General features: G+C 38.2%; 2 protein-coding genes across 2 annotated transcripts; one reads left to right on the forward strand and one right to left on the reverse strand.

Moving 5' to 3' along the window:
• Window positions 1-1,745: 1,745 nt before the first annotated feature.
• LOC115990611 (receptor-like protein 7) lies at window positions 1,746-4,931 on the forward strand. Its single transcript, XM_031114425.1, has 6 exons — window positions 1,746-1,895; window positions 2,019-2,108; window positions 2,629-2,798; window positions 3,448-3,768; window positions 3,987-4,304; window positions 4,415-4,931. Exons 1-6 carry the CDS (start codon window positions 1,746-1,748, stop codon window positions 4,929-4,931), a joined length of 1,566 nt encoding a protein of 521 aa, XP_030970285.1.
• Window positions 4,932-9,620: 4,689 nt separating this feature from the next.
• On the reverse strand, window positions 9,621-12,182 carry LOC115993054. The gene is made up of 3 exons (XM_031117326.1): window positions 11,807-12,182; window positions 10,027-10,625; window positions 9,621-9,982 (listed from the first exon to the last, which is right to left on the reverse strand). The coding sequence occupies exons 1-3, from the start codon at window positions 12,032-12,034 to the stop codon at window positions 9,697-9,699; spliced, it is 1,113 nt and encodes a 370-aa protein (XP_030973186.1). The 5' UTR covers window positions 12,035-12,182; the 3' UTR covers window positions 9,621-9,696.
• Between the last annotated feature and the right edge of the window lie 3,699 nt (window positions 12,183-15,881).

The following is a 15,881-nucleotide window of genomic DNA, read 5'->3' on the forward strand; positions in this document are numbered from 1 at the left end:
AGCCTCTCGCCGTTGAACCTCCAACATCTTCCAACCGTTGTCTTTGGGTTCTGGACCTGCAGCCACTGTCGTTGAGGAGTCCTACACCACACAGACCACTGCATGTGTCATCATTGCCGTGAATATTGCTCCGATCACATTTCTGGAGGTATTATTGAGATCGTCTTGAGTTGATCTACATGTCGGTGGAAGCCTCACAGTCATCGGAGACCGCACGCGCCCTCATGCGCCACCCAAAGCTTCTACGTCAAAGCCCACGTGCCCTACGTGCCGTCCTCAACTCCAACTGACGTCACCTTGTGACGTCATTAGTGCCACGTCAGCCCTAGCTTACGTCAGCATCCAGTCATTTGCTGATGTCAACGCCACATCATCTTGCTGACGTCATTCGCTGACCATTGGCCGTGTTGACTTTTGACCGTTGACTTTGACCGTGGACAATCTTCATCTTCCACCTGTTGCTCCTGTTTCTGTTGTTGCTGTAGTTTCTTCCTTACCATCTCTCGCACTTTAGCATTCTCATCTTGGTCATGCACCATCTTCTCGAGTACAACAGTTAGCTTCTAAGGGTCTGTTGGGTTCTGTGTCCAAAGACAATTTTGATTGTACTTCATGTCAATTAGGAAAACAGCCAGCTTTGCTTTTCAATAACAGTGAATCCATTTCTAATAGTATTTTTGAGTTTATTCATTCTGATGTTTGGGGACCTTCTCCTATTGCTAGTATTGGTGGATCTCGATATTTTGTTGTTTTTATTGATGATTATTCTCGTTATAGTTGGATCTTTCCTATAAAATCTCATTTTGAAATTTTACCAATATACAGCAACTTTGCAAAAATGGTTGAAACATAATTCTCTAAACGTATCAAAACTTTTCGATTTGATAATGCTCTTGAATATACTCAATATGCGTTTCAAGCTCTGTTACATTCCTATGGCATTGTACATCATCTAACTTGTCCAGGTACCTCTTAGTAAAATGGTCGAGTCGAAAGAAAACTTCGTCATATTTTTGACACTGTTCGTGCTTTTCTTCTTTCTGCCAAAGTTCCTGCCCCATTTTGGGGTGAAACTGCTCTTCATGCTGTTCATGTGATTAATCGCATTCCAAGCGCTGTCATCCATAATCAGACTCCGTATGAGCATCTCTTTGGGTCACCCCTTGACTATCATCACCTTCGCTCCTTTGGATCTGCTTGTTTCGTTCTTCTTCAGCCTCATGAGCACAACAAACTTGAGCCTTGATCTAGACTTTGTTGTTCTCTTGGTTATGGCGAAACTCAAAAAGGGTATAGGTGTTATGATCCTTTCTCTCATCATTTTCGTGTTTCTCGTAATGTTGTCTTTTGGGAACACCGATTGTTTGTTGAACTCTCTCACTTTCGTTCTTCCTTAACTACCTCCTCTGTTTTAGAAATATTTCTAGATAAGTCTCTTGTTCCTTCTACAAATACTTTTGATCCTTCTTTGAACTTCTCTATTCAACCTCCAGATATTTTTTATGCTTCTCCTAGACAGGTCGAAGATGAACAGGTTGATGACGAGCTACCCTACCTTGAGCTTGGGTCCCCTGCTCCTGCTCCGCCTGAAGATCCTCCACAAGACATTCCACCTTGCCACTCAACCCGGGTAAGATCCATTCCTGCTCATTTACTTGACTATCATTGTTACACTGCCCTTGCTACACTTCACGAGCCTCACACCTATCGTGAGGCCTCCATTGACCCTTTTATGGCAGATTGTGATGAAAGAGGAACTTGATGCATTAACCAAAAACCATACTTGGAATCTGGTCACTCTCCCTCTTGGACAGTCTGTGGTTGGTTGTAAGTGGATCTATAAGATCAAGACTCGCTCTAATGGGTCCGTTGAGCGCTACAAGGCTTATCTTGTTGTAAAAGGTTTTACACAGGAGTATGAGATTGATTATGAAGAGACCTTTGCTCCAATTGCTCGTATTTCATCTGTTCGTGCCCTCTTAGCTGTTGTTACTGCTAGTAAATGAGATCTTTTTCAGATGGATGTTAAAAATGCCTTCCTTAATGGGGATCTCAGTGAAGAAGTCTATATGCAACCTCCGTTTGGTCTCTCTGTTAAATCAAACAAGGTTTATCGCTTTCGATGTGCACTTTATGGCCTTAAACAAGCTCCACGAGCTTGGTTTGCCAAGTTCAGCTTCACTATCTTTCGTTTGGGTTACACTGCCAGTCCGTATGATTCTGCCTTATTTCTTCGTTGCACTGATATAGGTACCATTTTGCTTCTCTTATATGTGGATGATATGATCATAACTGGTGATGACCTTAGTGGCATTCAAGAACTCAAAGATTTTCTTAGTCAGTAGTTTGAGATGAAAGATCTTGGACATCTCAGCTATTTCTTGGGTCTTGAAATTACTCATTCCACAGATGGTCTTTATATTACTCAAGCCAAGTATGCTTCTGACCTTTTGTCTCGAGCTGGACTCACTGACAGCAAGACTGTTGACAGTTAAACTTAATGCGCATCTGACACCCTCGGGGGGGGGGGGGAAATCATTGTCTAATCCTTCTCTTTACAGACGATTGGTTGGCAGCCTAGTTTATCTCACAGTTACTCATCCAGACATTTCCTATGCTATTCATTAGGTGAGCCAGTATCTGTTTGCCCCACAATCAACTCACTATGCTACTATTCTGCGCATTCTTCGATACTTGAAGGGCACTCTCTTCCATGACCTTTTCTGCCCAGCTCAGTCTCCTCTTGTACTCCGTGCATTCTCTAATACTGATTGGGTAGGAGATCCCACTGATCGCAGGTCCATTACGGGTTATTGCTTTCTTCTTGGTTCTTCTTTAATTTCTTGGCGAAGTAAGAAACAAACTTTTGTAACCCGCTCTAGTATTGAAGCAAAATATCGTGCCCTTGCTGATACCACATCTGAGCTCCTTTGGCTACGATGGCTTCTTAGGGATTTGGGTGTGTCCACATCCTCTGCTACTCCTCTTTATTGTGACAATTGCCATTCATATTGCTCACAATGATGTCTTCCATGAACGGACTAAACACATCGAGATTGATTGTCAGTTTATCCGTTATCATCTTGTCCATGATGCTCTCAAGCTTTTCTCAGTCTCCTCCAAAGATCAACTTGCAAATATTTTCACCAAGTCACTTCCTAAGGGACGCACTCGTGATTTGGTTAACAACCTCAAGTTGGTCTCACATCCACCTTGAGTTTGAGGGGGACTGTTAACGTATATTGTGTTATGAGCTTTAGGCCCAGTTAGATTACTTGTATAGCACACATTCTTGTACTACACTCTTACTTGTACTGCACACATATTTACTTGTACCACATACATATGCCTCCTATATAAAGGCATTCATGTATATTCTATGATCATGAAATACAATACAATTATTCAGTATTTCTAACAACTATTATTACTCCATCTCATACAAAGCCTCAAGTTCAATTCTTCTCAATCCTCTAAGTTGGTCTCATGGGATTCAAGCACAGATTGTTGTTCCTGGACTGGTGTGACCTGCAATATGGGTCATGTTATTGGTCTTGAACTTGTCAATGAGTCAATATTAGGTGGACTTGATAACTCAAGCAGCCTCTTTAATCTTCATTATCTTGAGAGTCTGAATTTAGCAGAAAATAGCTTCTATGATACTCAAATACCATCTGGGTTCGAAAACCTTGTTAATTTGATTTATCTTAACCTTTCAAACTCTGATTTCGTTGGCCAAATACCGGTTGGGATATCAAGCTTGATAAGGTTGGAAATTCTTGATCTCTCTTTATGCTTTCGCAGTATTTGTTCATTAAAACTAGAGAATCCAAACTTAATGATGCTTGTTCATAACTTAAAGACAATTACAGAGCTTTATCTTGATGGGGTAAATATATCAGCTCAGGGAAAAGAGTGGTGCCATGCATTATCGTCTTCACTACCTAATCTGAGAGTTTTTAGCATGTTTGAATGTTTTCTTTCAGGCCCTATTCATTCTTCTCTTGCAATGCTTCGGTCACTCTCAGTGATACATTTGGACATGAACAATCTATCTACTTCAGTTCCAGAATTTTTGCTAATTTCTCGAACTTGAGTTCCCTGCATGTCAGTTCTTGTAATTTGCATGCAAGGTTTCCAAAGAACATTTTCCAGGTAACCACATTACAGACTCTTGACATTTCAGAAAACCAATTGCTTAATGGGGTTTTGCCAGTATTGCCTGAGAATAGTTCCCTTCAGAACCTGTTGCTCAGTCATACAAATCTTTCTAGGCCATTACCACATTCCATCACTAACCTGAAGTTATCTATGTTAAAGCTTGATCGTTGCTATTTTAGTGGACCACTTCCAAATTCCTTGGCAAAACTCGATGAACTAGTAGATCTGGACCTTTAAGCCAATGGTTTTGTAGGTCCAATCCCATCGTTTACATTGTTAAAAAACTTGTGAATTTGAATCTTGCTCATAACTTTTTAACTGGTTCAATTCTTTCAACTGATTGGGAAGCTCTTCAAAATCTAAGAAATATTGAATTAAATAACAATTCATTCAGCAGGTGTACACCATTAGCCCTCTTCAACATTCCAGAACTTCAGAAGATAATACTGTCCAATAACCAATTTTCTGGTTTAGTTGGAAAGTTTTCAAACATGGCCCCTGGTCTTCTAAACACCCTCGATTTAAGTAGCAATAATTTCGAAGGGCCAATACCAATGTTTTTCTTCCAATTTTCTAGTCTTAGCGTCCTCTCACTATCTTCCAACAGGTTTGGTGGCACTTTTGAGCTAAGCATATTGAAAAACCTTCCAAATCTCACTGTTCTTGAACTTTCATTCAACAACTTATCATCTGGTGCTAGTTGGAGTGATTCTACCGGGTTTATGCTCCCCCAACTTACCAACTTAAGACTGGCCCATTGCAAACTGTGAGAATTTCCTGATTTCTTGAAAAACCAATCAAATTTGATACATCTGGACCTTTCAGACAACCTGCTTCACGGGGAAACACCCAACTGGATTTGGAAACTCAAAAACCTTCGTCACCTAAATCTATCTAGCAACTCTCTAGTGGATATGGGAAGACCTTTTCTCAGTGCTACTTCTAATCTGATTTTACTTGACCTTCATTCCAACCAATTTCAAGGGGTTATCCCAATTCTTCCACCGTCTGCTACATATTTGGATTACTCAAGGAGTAATTTCAGTTCTGTCATCCCAAACAACATTGGTGATTACCTTTCTTTCACTTATTTCTTCTCTCTCGCAAACAATAATTTCTATGGGAGCATCCCAGAGTCAATATGCAGGGCTCCATATCTTGAAGTTCTTGATCTGTCCAAATATTCCTTGAATGGCATAATTCCCACATGTTTACCTGCAGGAATTGAGAATCTTGGGGTACTCAATTTGAGGAGAAACAAAGTCCATGGCACTATTTCTGATACTTTTGTGGACAACTGCCGTTTCAACAACTCTAGATCTCAATTGGAATCCGTTAGAAGGAAAGCTTCCGGCTTCTCTGGTCAACTACAAAATGTTGGAGATTTTAGACATCGGAAACAATCAGATTTATGATACCTTTCCATGCTCATTGCATATTATATCCCGTTTGCGAGTACTTGTCTTGCGATCCAACAAATTCCATGGAACCATTGGATGTGCAGGCACCAACTCCACCTGGCCAGTGCTTCAAATCATAGACCTTGCTGGCAATCTGCCACATGAACAATTCTTGACCTGGAAAGCAATGATGGCTAATGCTTTGTTAAAGCTCAATCATCTCCAATTTGAGTCTGAGCAATATAGTCGATTGTACTATCAGAATCCAATAACTATAACTGGCAAAGGTCGGGAGATGCAGCTGGTGAAGATCCAAGTTCCCAAGTGCTATATATTCTCAACTTGTCACATAATGCTTTTACAGGCCAAATACCACCGTCTTTTGGAAACTTGCAACTTCTTGAGTCGTTAGACCTATCATGGAATAACTTGAGTGGGTTAATCCCTACGCAGATTGCGAACTTGCATTTCATTTCATTCTTGAACCTCTCATTTAATCACTTGGTGGGAAGGATACCGACAAGCACTCAACTTCAATCACTTTTAGAGTCGTCATTCATAGGTAATGAAGGATTATGGCCATGGGGATACCCTTTGAAGGCAAGTTGCAAAGATATTGAAATCCCAAGGTTGTCACCACCAACATTGATAGAAAGAAATACGAACTCTGGAACTGAGATAAAATGGGAGCTCATCAGTGCCGAAATTGGATTTTTTGTTGGCTATGCAATTGTCATTGGGCCACTATTGGTTTGGAAGAGATGGAGGATACAATATAACAAACTTGTTGATACTATTCTTTTCCAGATCTTCCCTCACCTGGATCAGCGAAGAGGAGGTAATAGAAGACGGTTTTACACAAGTTAATAGTGAAAGCTTAATGGGGAGCAATGCATGCACAAGTATTATTTCTGAACCCTGTATTTGAGGTTTTTCAATAAAAAGCAAAGCAAAACGATGTCCATTCATTTATATGAGATTTGAGTCAAGGTTTAACATTTGTAAGCCATGTCATTGAAGATTTTGAGAGAGAGAGAGAGAGGATTATCACAACAGAGGGTTGCTGTGTCCTTTAGGGTCCTTTTGGTTGGAGAGAAAAAAATAGGAGGATAGAAAATAAAGAGGGTGAAAAACAGAGAGGATAAAAAGTTTTCTTTCATTTTTTTATTTATTATTTTATTTATCTGTCATCCTCTCTAAAATCCACTCTACCAAACACACCCTTATGATCCCTTATTAGTCTATGTGGATTCTTCTATTCTTAGAGGTGTTCGCTTTCCTTTTGGCCGGGCTGGTCTTGTCAAATTGTGTCTATATGAGTAGTAACAAATGCTTTTGCTTTTAATCTTAATCATTCACAGTACTTTTAACTTTAACGGCAGCAAAAGTTTCTAAAAATAGTTTTTAAACTAATGCATTTAGATCATTCATTAACTTTTACCTTTTTCATATTTTTACTTTTTTAACATCTCTCTCACATAAAAAGTAGTACGGCACCAATTCTCAATGCAGAAAATTAGATTAGAAATTCAAATTGTATAACTTGAAAGATAATAAATAAATTTTTTAAAGAAATGTTCTATTAATAAGTATTCTTACGATAATTGTTAATAAATCATTTTAGAAAAGTTTTGACATCACTTTCATCGAAAATATAAAAAGAGATAAAGAAAAATTAGTTACTTTTTTATTTTTCATTTAAAAGTTTATAAAAATAATTTTTAAGCTAATGCACTTAGAACATTCATTAATTTTTCCCTTTAAAAATAGTTCCTAGACTAGAGGCCCAGTAGGCTTATAGTACTCTAAAGTCTCAACAACCTTTAAGACTTTAAATATAATGGTCTCCATCGTTGTTTCGTGTAATTAAAATGTTTTAAGGAAACATTTGTTCATTTCATTGTAAAATTTGATAAAATTTAAAAATATTTTTCTGTTAAACGTAAAATCTTTTGTAAATTGTGTTAATCATAAACTTCTTTGTAAATTGTAGTGAAACCTTTGATTTTTAAAAAATTGGTAAAATCATTTTATAACAATATGTAAGCTACTGTTCTGGTGGCTAATGTAGGTGGTCTAGTCATCTGCTCATTTGCAACTTATATGGCTGAGCAACCAATTTTGATTGTTTGTACTTGAAAAAAATTGCATGTCACAACAAACAACTAAAAATATTTTACATGTAAAATTTTTATATGTAAAATATTTTACATTGGACAAAGAAATTGACCGAGTTCCTAAAATAGTGGGAAACAAGTGCATGACCTACGGTATATCCTTTATGTATGTGAGGTAGATAAAAAAAAAAAAAAAAAAATTATATATATATATATATATATATTTTGGTAATAGGGATATTATATAAACAAGAAAACTAGCCTACTACAGAGGTAGTATCAGTACAAGTTCTGTTGCATCCCAGATCAATAAGACATACATCAAAAGTAAAATTAACTCTACATGCAGAATATCCAAAATAAGAAACTTTTATTGTAAGTGGACAACCATCTTTGCGAGGGAATCAACACAAGATTAGGCTTCTCTAAAGCCGTGATTGATATTCTATTGGGGGATTTGATGTCTTGCAATCATCAACCATAGGTGCATATTCAACATTTAAGGAATCATTATTGGTGAGCATGCTAACAACAGAGTTGGCATCAATTTATAATTTCAACAAATTGAATTTGGAGTAGATCTATTGAATCTTTTTACCCATCTGCCTTGACAGGTCCACCAGCAAGCTCAGATCCATCTTACCTCTGGGATTTGGGCCTTTTGTAAACTACCTGCCATTCTAGTTGATGCTGGACTTTCTTCAACTTGGGCACGGTCACTAAAAACCTCTCGTGCCATTGTTACTGTTCAGCAACCAAACGCACGTGAAGCCACTTACATAAACGATGCCGTATAGATAGAGACATTAAAGAAGACTAGACAAAGATAGAACGGTGACGTTTTGCTCCTAGCCGCAGGTCTATTAGAGGATTATAAGACCGGTTACAAGATATTATTGTTAGTTAGAGATTAAATACAAAATATATTTATATAATCAGAGTTTGTTATGTAAGAAAGAGAGGTATATAATAATATAAATGTGATTAGTGAAATGATTCATCATTAAGCTAGTAGCATCTCTCTCATTTCTCCTTTGTACATTTGATGAATATTGTGTTTTGATAAAGGCTAAATGAAGAACATGGTTTGGTACAGTGCCGCTCCTTACAAAGAATTTGGATGCAAAAGTTTTATTGTATTGCCCATGTGAAGTGCTACTTTTCAATGGGTAGTTTCACCGTGGGGCATTAATTTTTCATTCTAGTTATCAACACCATTTGGTCAAGTTGTACCAAGAATTTAATCTGACACAACTTTGAATCTGATACTTTGGGGTCATGCACATAGCTTCATATTGATTTCCACTTTTTGAAGCAAAATTAAAAAAAAAAAAAAAAAAATAGTGAGTTCCACTTAGCATAAGAGAAGAAAATTCGAATTCTAGTTTTTTCCAAGATTGACCGTGTATGTAAAATATTTTGTCAAACTCCAAGATATTTCACAATAATTTTTTCAACTGAACTGACAGAATATTAGCCAAATTCTCTTCTTCTTTCACATTTTTGAAAATGATATAGGTGGTATACATTTGTTGATAAGCTTTAAGATGACCCAAATTTAAGTACAATCTTCCCATTTAAGTTTAGTCCTCAAAAAGAATCCAAGAACCTTTTACAAAAGTTCCCTTAATCTTTCAACTAAGTTGTGGAGTTCAAAGCAAAATACTCAGTATTTTAAAGGGGGAGCAAACCAGAATTCAATTTCATCATCAACTATCTACCATTATCAAATACATGTTTATTTGGCAAAAGTTTACAATTCAATTCATTTTTACCAAGTACAATTTGGAGTTCAAATCTCTGCCCCAAACAACTAACAAGCAGTTTGTACTAGTACCAACAGAACTAACCAAATCACACAATATCAAATCAGGCGACAAAACAGAAGTTTAAATCTAATCAATGAATCTATGTTTAACCTTTTCACCTTCCTAAGCTTTGCATGAGAGCTTTGGACACTACAAGAACAAGGAAATTGAGCCTCAAACCTTTAACTCGAGCTTGTACGAAGATTCTGATTAATTCCATAATTCAACTATCATACACTCCATTACATCCCGAGTTTCCTTCACATCTGTATGCTCTAGTTTGAATGAAGAAATTACCTTCAATTTATTAATATCCTTCCATATATCATTCAGCTTCTTCTTAGATTGCTCGAGACCACATTCAAGGGCTGACTGAGCCACATTTAGTTCTTTGGGAAGATGTGGATGACTCATAATACATTCCAAATGCAGAGCTAGCTCTAGGAATTGATCAAGGAGCAGATGCAGAACTTTCTTGAGGAGTTGATCAAATAGGACATCAATCTGGCTTCTTTGTTTGAGCTTTCCTTCTGAACACTTTCATCTATTTCTGTTTGTTCCAAACCAGCCCACTTTCCTTTCATTGGTACATTCGTTTTGGCCAGATCCAGCAGAATGACAATGTTCTTAATCACAATGGAATTCGCATCTTCAGTACAGATCCATTCGAGTGCAGAGTTGAACCTTTCAATCTTTGCTTCAAATTCTTCTTTCCCTGACATCATAAACACTAAATCAACAAGCAGTCGAGACAGATTAATCCCAACTTTAAAAGCATGAGCCTTTATCACACTCAGAACCCTGAATTCTTTATCAGATACTTCGATGTCACACTCTTCTATGTACTCCATCAAACTCTTCTTTCCATCATCTCTATCATTCTTGAATCTTTCTTTACATTCACGCATCAGTGTTTGCATCTTTTGTTCAAAATCCTCACCAGCTTCTTCCTTCTTGAATGCTTCAACAATACTTGCAGCTATCATTCCCCGTAAATCTTGTTCCAATCTTTCAACATTGGTGGAAATGTCTTCAGTATTAGCAGTATATTCATCACCTTCATCATCAGATGAGTTTCCAAAGGCCTCCGTCACCTTCCCTAAGAACCGCTTTCTCACATCTTCATCTTTCTTTAATTCTTCATGATAAGGGTAAAATTGTGAATGTGAATATTCATGAATATAGTATCATGAAGCGACGTTCAAAATAGACCCGTCGGCCTCACTTGTCATAAATGGAAAGCTGACACTACTAAGCTGAAGGGAGTAGGCGAAGCTGACGACCCTAACGAGGCTGACGACCTCGACGAGGGAGTTAGCGAAGCTGACGACCCTGACGAGGCTGACGACCTCGACGATTGAGTAGGCGAAGCTGACGACCCCGACGAGGGGGTAGGCGAAGCTGACGACCCTGACGAAACTGACGACCCTGACGAAGCTGACGACCCTAACAAGGGAGTAGACGAAGCTGACGACCCTGACGAAGCTGACGACCCCGACGAGGGGGTAGGCGCGGCTGACGACCTCGACGAGGCTGACGACCTCGACGAGGGAGTAGGCGAAGCTGACGACCCCGACGAGGGGGTAGGCGAAGCTGACGACCCTAACGAGACTGACGACCTCGACGAGGGAGTAGGCGAAGCTGAAGGCAGTAAGCTGAAGGCAGTAAGCTGAAGAGAGTAGGCTGAAGAGAGTAAGCTGAAGATAGTAAGCTGAAGGCAGTAAGCTGAAGACCGTAAGCTGAAGAGAGTAAGCTGAAGGCAGTAAACTGAAGGCAGTAGGCTGAAGAGAGTAAGCTGAAGAGAGTAAGCTGAAGATAGTAAGCTGAAGGCAGTAAGCTGAAGACCATAAGCTGAAGAGAGTAAGCTGAAGGCAGTAAGCTGAAGGCAGTAAGCTGAAGGGAATAAGCTGAAGGGGATGCACAAAGCTGACGGTCCCGACATAACCTTGACTTGGCTTCCACGCATGGGTATATAAGGAAATACCTTGCACATCACGCTCAGTGTTAAACTCCTACAAGGAAAGGATTCCGCAAAATACGCTCATAAAGACTCCTATAAGGAAAAGACTTCTACAGCAAGAAAAAGAGGTCAATCCTCTACTACTATAAAAAGCCCCAATATCCTCACTAGCTAAGGTACGCAGAATTTACCCTCTCTAACACTTTAGAGTTGTGAGAAGTTCTAACTTGACCTTCGGAGGGTATTTGGCCGGCACCACACCGGTGCTCTCTGCGAGGTCTTCTCTTTTTGTGTTGTGCAGGCATTGTTTCGAGCACGTGAGTGTCGTGTAGCTCACTGACGATTTTTCGGCATCATCACTTCAGTTTCTTTACTGTCATCACTTCTCGGTCCTGGGTTGAAATTTTCGTAGTCTCCAAGATTGATATCACTGATATACTTCACATCATCTTCTTCTTGAAGGAAAAGCTTCAACGACTCATTGAACCTCTTACTATAGTCTTTTATGTCCAATGTTTCTGTGGAAAGACGCAATTCTGAAACTCTAGCAAGGTCAAGATCAAGGATTTCTTGATCTTTGTTAGCCATTGATATATCTCTACAAAAGCCTTCGAGAGGGAGAAAGTGTTTGGGAAATAAAGGACAGACTGATCAGTGCAGATAACTTGAGAGTTTGAGAGACAGAGAGGGCCAAAGTATTAGGATTTTATAGGAGGGACTTTTAGGGATGGTTGTTTCGGTTATTATCAGTTATGAGTGAAAGATTCCATCACGTGCTGGTGATATTTTATTTGGTGCACTTTGGGTTTGCTTAGATGAGAAACCAATCTTGTTTTTGGACAAAATTAGATAGAAGGATTACATTTAATAAAACTAATAGTCATAAAACTGTAATAAATAAGTAAGTTATATATTTAATTTTATTTTGGACAAAATTAGAGAGTGCAATTTTATAATTTAACATTTTTATTTATTATTTTGAGTCATCAATGAACAGTGATAGTTTTTAGACCCCTTAAAAAACACAATTGGATTAACCTAGGTAATTAGCCAAGTTGTTACTTAGTCCAAATTTCAAATCTAGGTTATCACAATCAAACAATCATATCATGCAAAACAGCGAAAAAATAAATAAGACAATGATATGATCACCCAGGAAACCAAACCGGTAAAAACCTGGGGAAAATTTAACCTAACTATCCTCAAGGTAAACCTGAATCCACTATAAAAGAATCAAAGTTGTTCAACAGGACTTAGACCACTAACATCCTATTGCTACCCACCAGTAGAAACTTACTGACACGACCATGTGCAAGCTTCGAAACCACGGACTCCTTCTTTCTTGGATTCTCCAGCAAGTACAAGCACACCTGCTTGTATTTCTTTAAGTTCTTATGGCAGCAACTAAACGATCATCAAGCTCTTGAAGAAATCTCATTCTTGATAATTCTAAGCTTGTGTAAAGGAAAGCTCCTCACAGATCTCACAAGAGATTTACACAAATAGCAATATGAGCCACACTAAAATGTGGCTAGGGTTTGCTTTTTATATCTAGGGCAAATTAGAAAACCCTAAACGTTTTAAAACAAAACTAGGGCTGAGTTAGAATTCTACAGAAAACGCCTCTGACCCGATTTTCGATTGATCAAGCCTAAGCTTCGATAGATCAAACTAGGCTGAGAAGCTTAAATGATTCCTGCATCAGCTTATTCTAACTTTACATAAATGAACCAATTTTGAGCAAGTCTAAACATGACTAAACATCTTGTTTTGATCATGGTTTGCCAACAATACACATTAGAATTCTAAATACATAAAATCCTAAGTCTTTAGAACCTAACAAACTCCCCCTTTAGCAATCCGTGACAAAACACAACTAAAAACTCAAAGTTTACAAAGAAAAGTCATTTACAAAAATAATGCTCATAAAAACAAATTCAATCCTAACTACTATCCATCAGTTGCAAGTGTAGACAGCAGCTCAATTGAATCAACCTGTATATTTCCTGAAACACTAAACAAAATGCATAACCACATGTGTGGAAAATACAAGTAAACAAAATAAATTTTTGATATCAACCAACACACAATAATGACATATATCAATGAATAACTCATAAATATAAATCAATAAGTAGTTAAAACAAGAAACATATAAAGTAATAAAAGTATCTCCCCCTAACAAGAATAACCCAACAAAAGTATGGCAAGAGCTAAAAAGATAAAAATAAAATGTGAAGCACCTAGATACACTCTAAACTCCACAAGCTCCAACCAACCAAAAATGCTCTCCCCCTAAAAACAAAAACTCTACAAGCTCAAATATCAAGCTCAAATATGTACTCCCCCTTTCTGTGACGGAATGCTAAAGGGCAATCAAAATCCATCATCAAAAGGAGGTGGCGGTGAAGATCGTTGAAACTGTGCCAACTCTACGCGCATAGCACGAATCTCATCGAGCATGTCCACCAAAATCTATCCATGAACCGCCTGAACAGTCAAGATATGATCCAACGTACGTCGAATGTTTGAATCATCCGAAGTAGTCGATGGAGGAACATCAGCATCAGCAGCACTAGCACCAGATGCCTCAGCCGTATCAGCACCTGTAGAAGAGGGAGGAGGGGGAACAACACCAGATGACGCACCTCTAGGACGCGTAGGACCAACTCTCAAGTGAACAGCCCTCTGCCTAAGAAAGGTGGCATCTATGGGAGCTACAACATGAACGGGCTCGCCAGAAGGGAAACCATCTAGACCAAGAAACAAGAAAATCCTATGAATGAAAATAGGATGAATAAGAGCATGCGATACGGCAGAATTCCTATGAACTTCATTCAAAGAACAAAGAAACAGATGAGGAAAGCTAATAGACGCACCAGAAACAAAAGCGTACAAAAACACACATTGCTCAAGAGGGATGGTGTGGAGATGAGAAATAGGCCACAAAGAATGACACGCTATCCTAAAAAAAAGATAGACAGTCTTAGTAAGCTCAGTAGACGTGATATAAGGATCAGAACTCCACTGGATAGAAGACCCAATGATGTATGACATGACGTCATCTAAGGGTGGAGACTCCTCATAAGAATAGACAGGCTCCCTAACGACCGGAACCCCAAAAGCATCAGCCACTACCCAAGGGGTAATGGTGAACTCAACACCTCGTATCCAACTCCTAACAAGAGTGTTGGAATCATAGACGTGACAAGAAAGATTCGAAAAGAACTCTCTAATCAGGGCGGTCAGGGGTGGATGATCTATCTCTGACAGGGACAACCAACCTCTAGACTCAAGGTTTGCCCTAATAGCCGGATCAACCTCATGTAAAACCACAGAAAGCTCAGCCCAAATCTTACGCTTACAGTTCAGCTTCTCATAAACCTCTTTGCTTTTGTCATTCCTAAAAGTCTCACTCCTAGAGGGAGACTCAGAGGAAGTGGAGGGGGTCCTATGAGCTCTAGTCTTCCTAGGTATGGTGCTAGGATAAGAACAAAGACATAAAGCGAAGAAAAAAAACAAAAACCAAAGGTAGACTGCAAGTTAATACAAAAAAATATAGAACAAAAATCTATATGATGCATGAACAGATTAAATGTCATGATGCATGCCCTAATGCAGTAAAATTAAGTTCAAATTTAGTTCAAGTTCACAAAATTGGTTTGAGCATAGAGTTTCTAACAAAAACCCCAAAAAATTTGAAAAACCACTTGTTCAATTTGTAAAAAATTGACCAATTGATCATCATACAAGAAAGATTTCATAAAATAATGATCAATTACATCAATTCAACAAGCCAATTTCATCAATTGAAACCAATTTGAACAAAATCCCCAATTCAGGTTTAATACAAGCCCTAGAATTTTTAATTTTTCACAAATCCCCAAATTGATCAAATTAGCTAACATAGATCATGAATATATCAATATAGCAACAAAACCCATTGATCAAATTCACAAGATAAGGCTTGATTAATCAAAAATCCCAAATTATGCATAGTCCGAAAATTTACCCAAAAACAATGAAAGAATGCATGAAATCATGAAAAACAATGCAAAAGGAAGGGTAATATGGACATACCGGCTTATGGAGAGAGAAACCTTGCAAGAAATTTGGAGGATCCTTGTCGAGTCGGAGAGAGAGAAAAAGTTTTGAAAAAGTGGTTTGAACAAGTCAAATATGATTTTTAAAAACCTGATTCACAAGTTTCGATTGATCGAAAAACAGTTTCGATTGATCGAAACAGACAGAGGCTTCTCACAAATTTTAAAACAATTTCGATTGATCTAAAAACAAATTGGATCAATCAAAACAGACAGAGGCTTCCTTAAACAATTTTAAAACAATTTCGATTGATCGAAAAACAAATTGGATCAATCGAAATAGACAGAGGCTTATAAAATTTTGAGGAAATACACAGTTTTTGAAAAAAAAA

This window comes from Quercus lobata, chromosome 5 (genome assembly GCF_001633185.2).
Source record: "Quercus lobata isolate SW786 chromosome 5, ValleyOak3.0 Primary Assembly, whole genome shotgun sequence".
In the NCBI taxonomy this organism is placed as follows: Eukaryota; Viridiplantae; Streptophyta; class Magnoliopsida; order Fagales; family Fagaceae; genus Quercus; species Quercus lobata.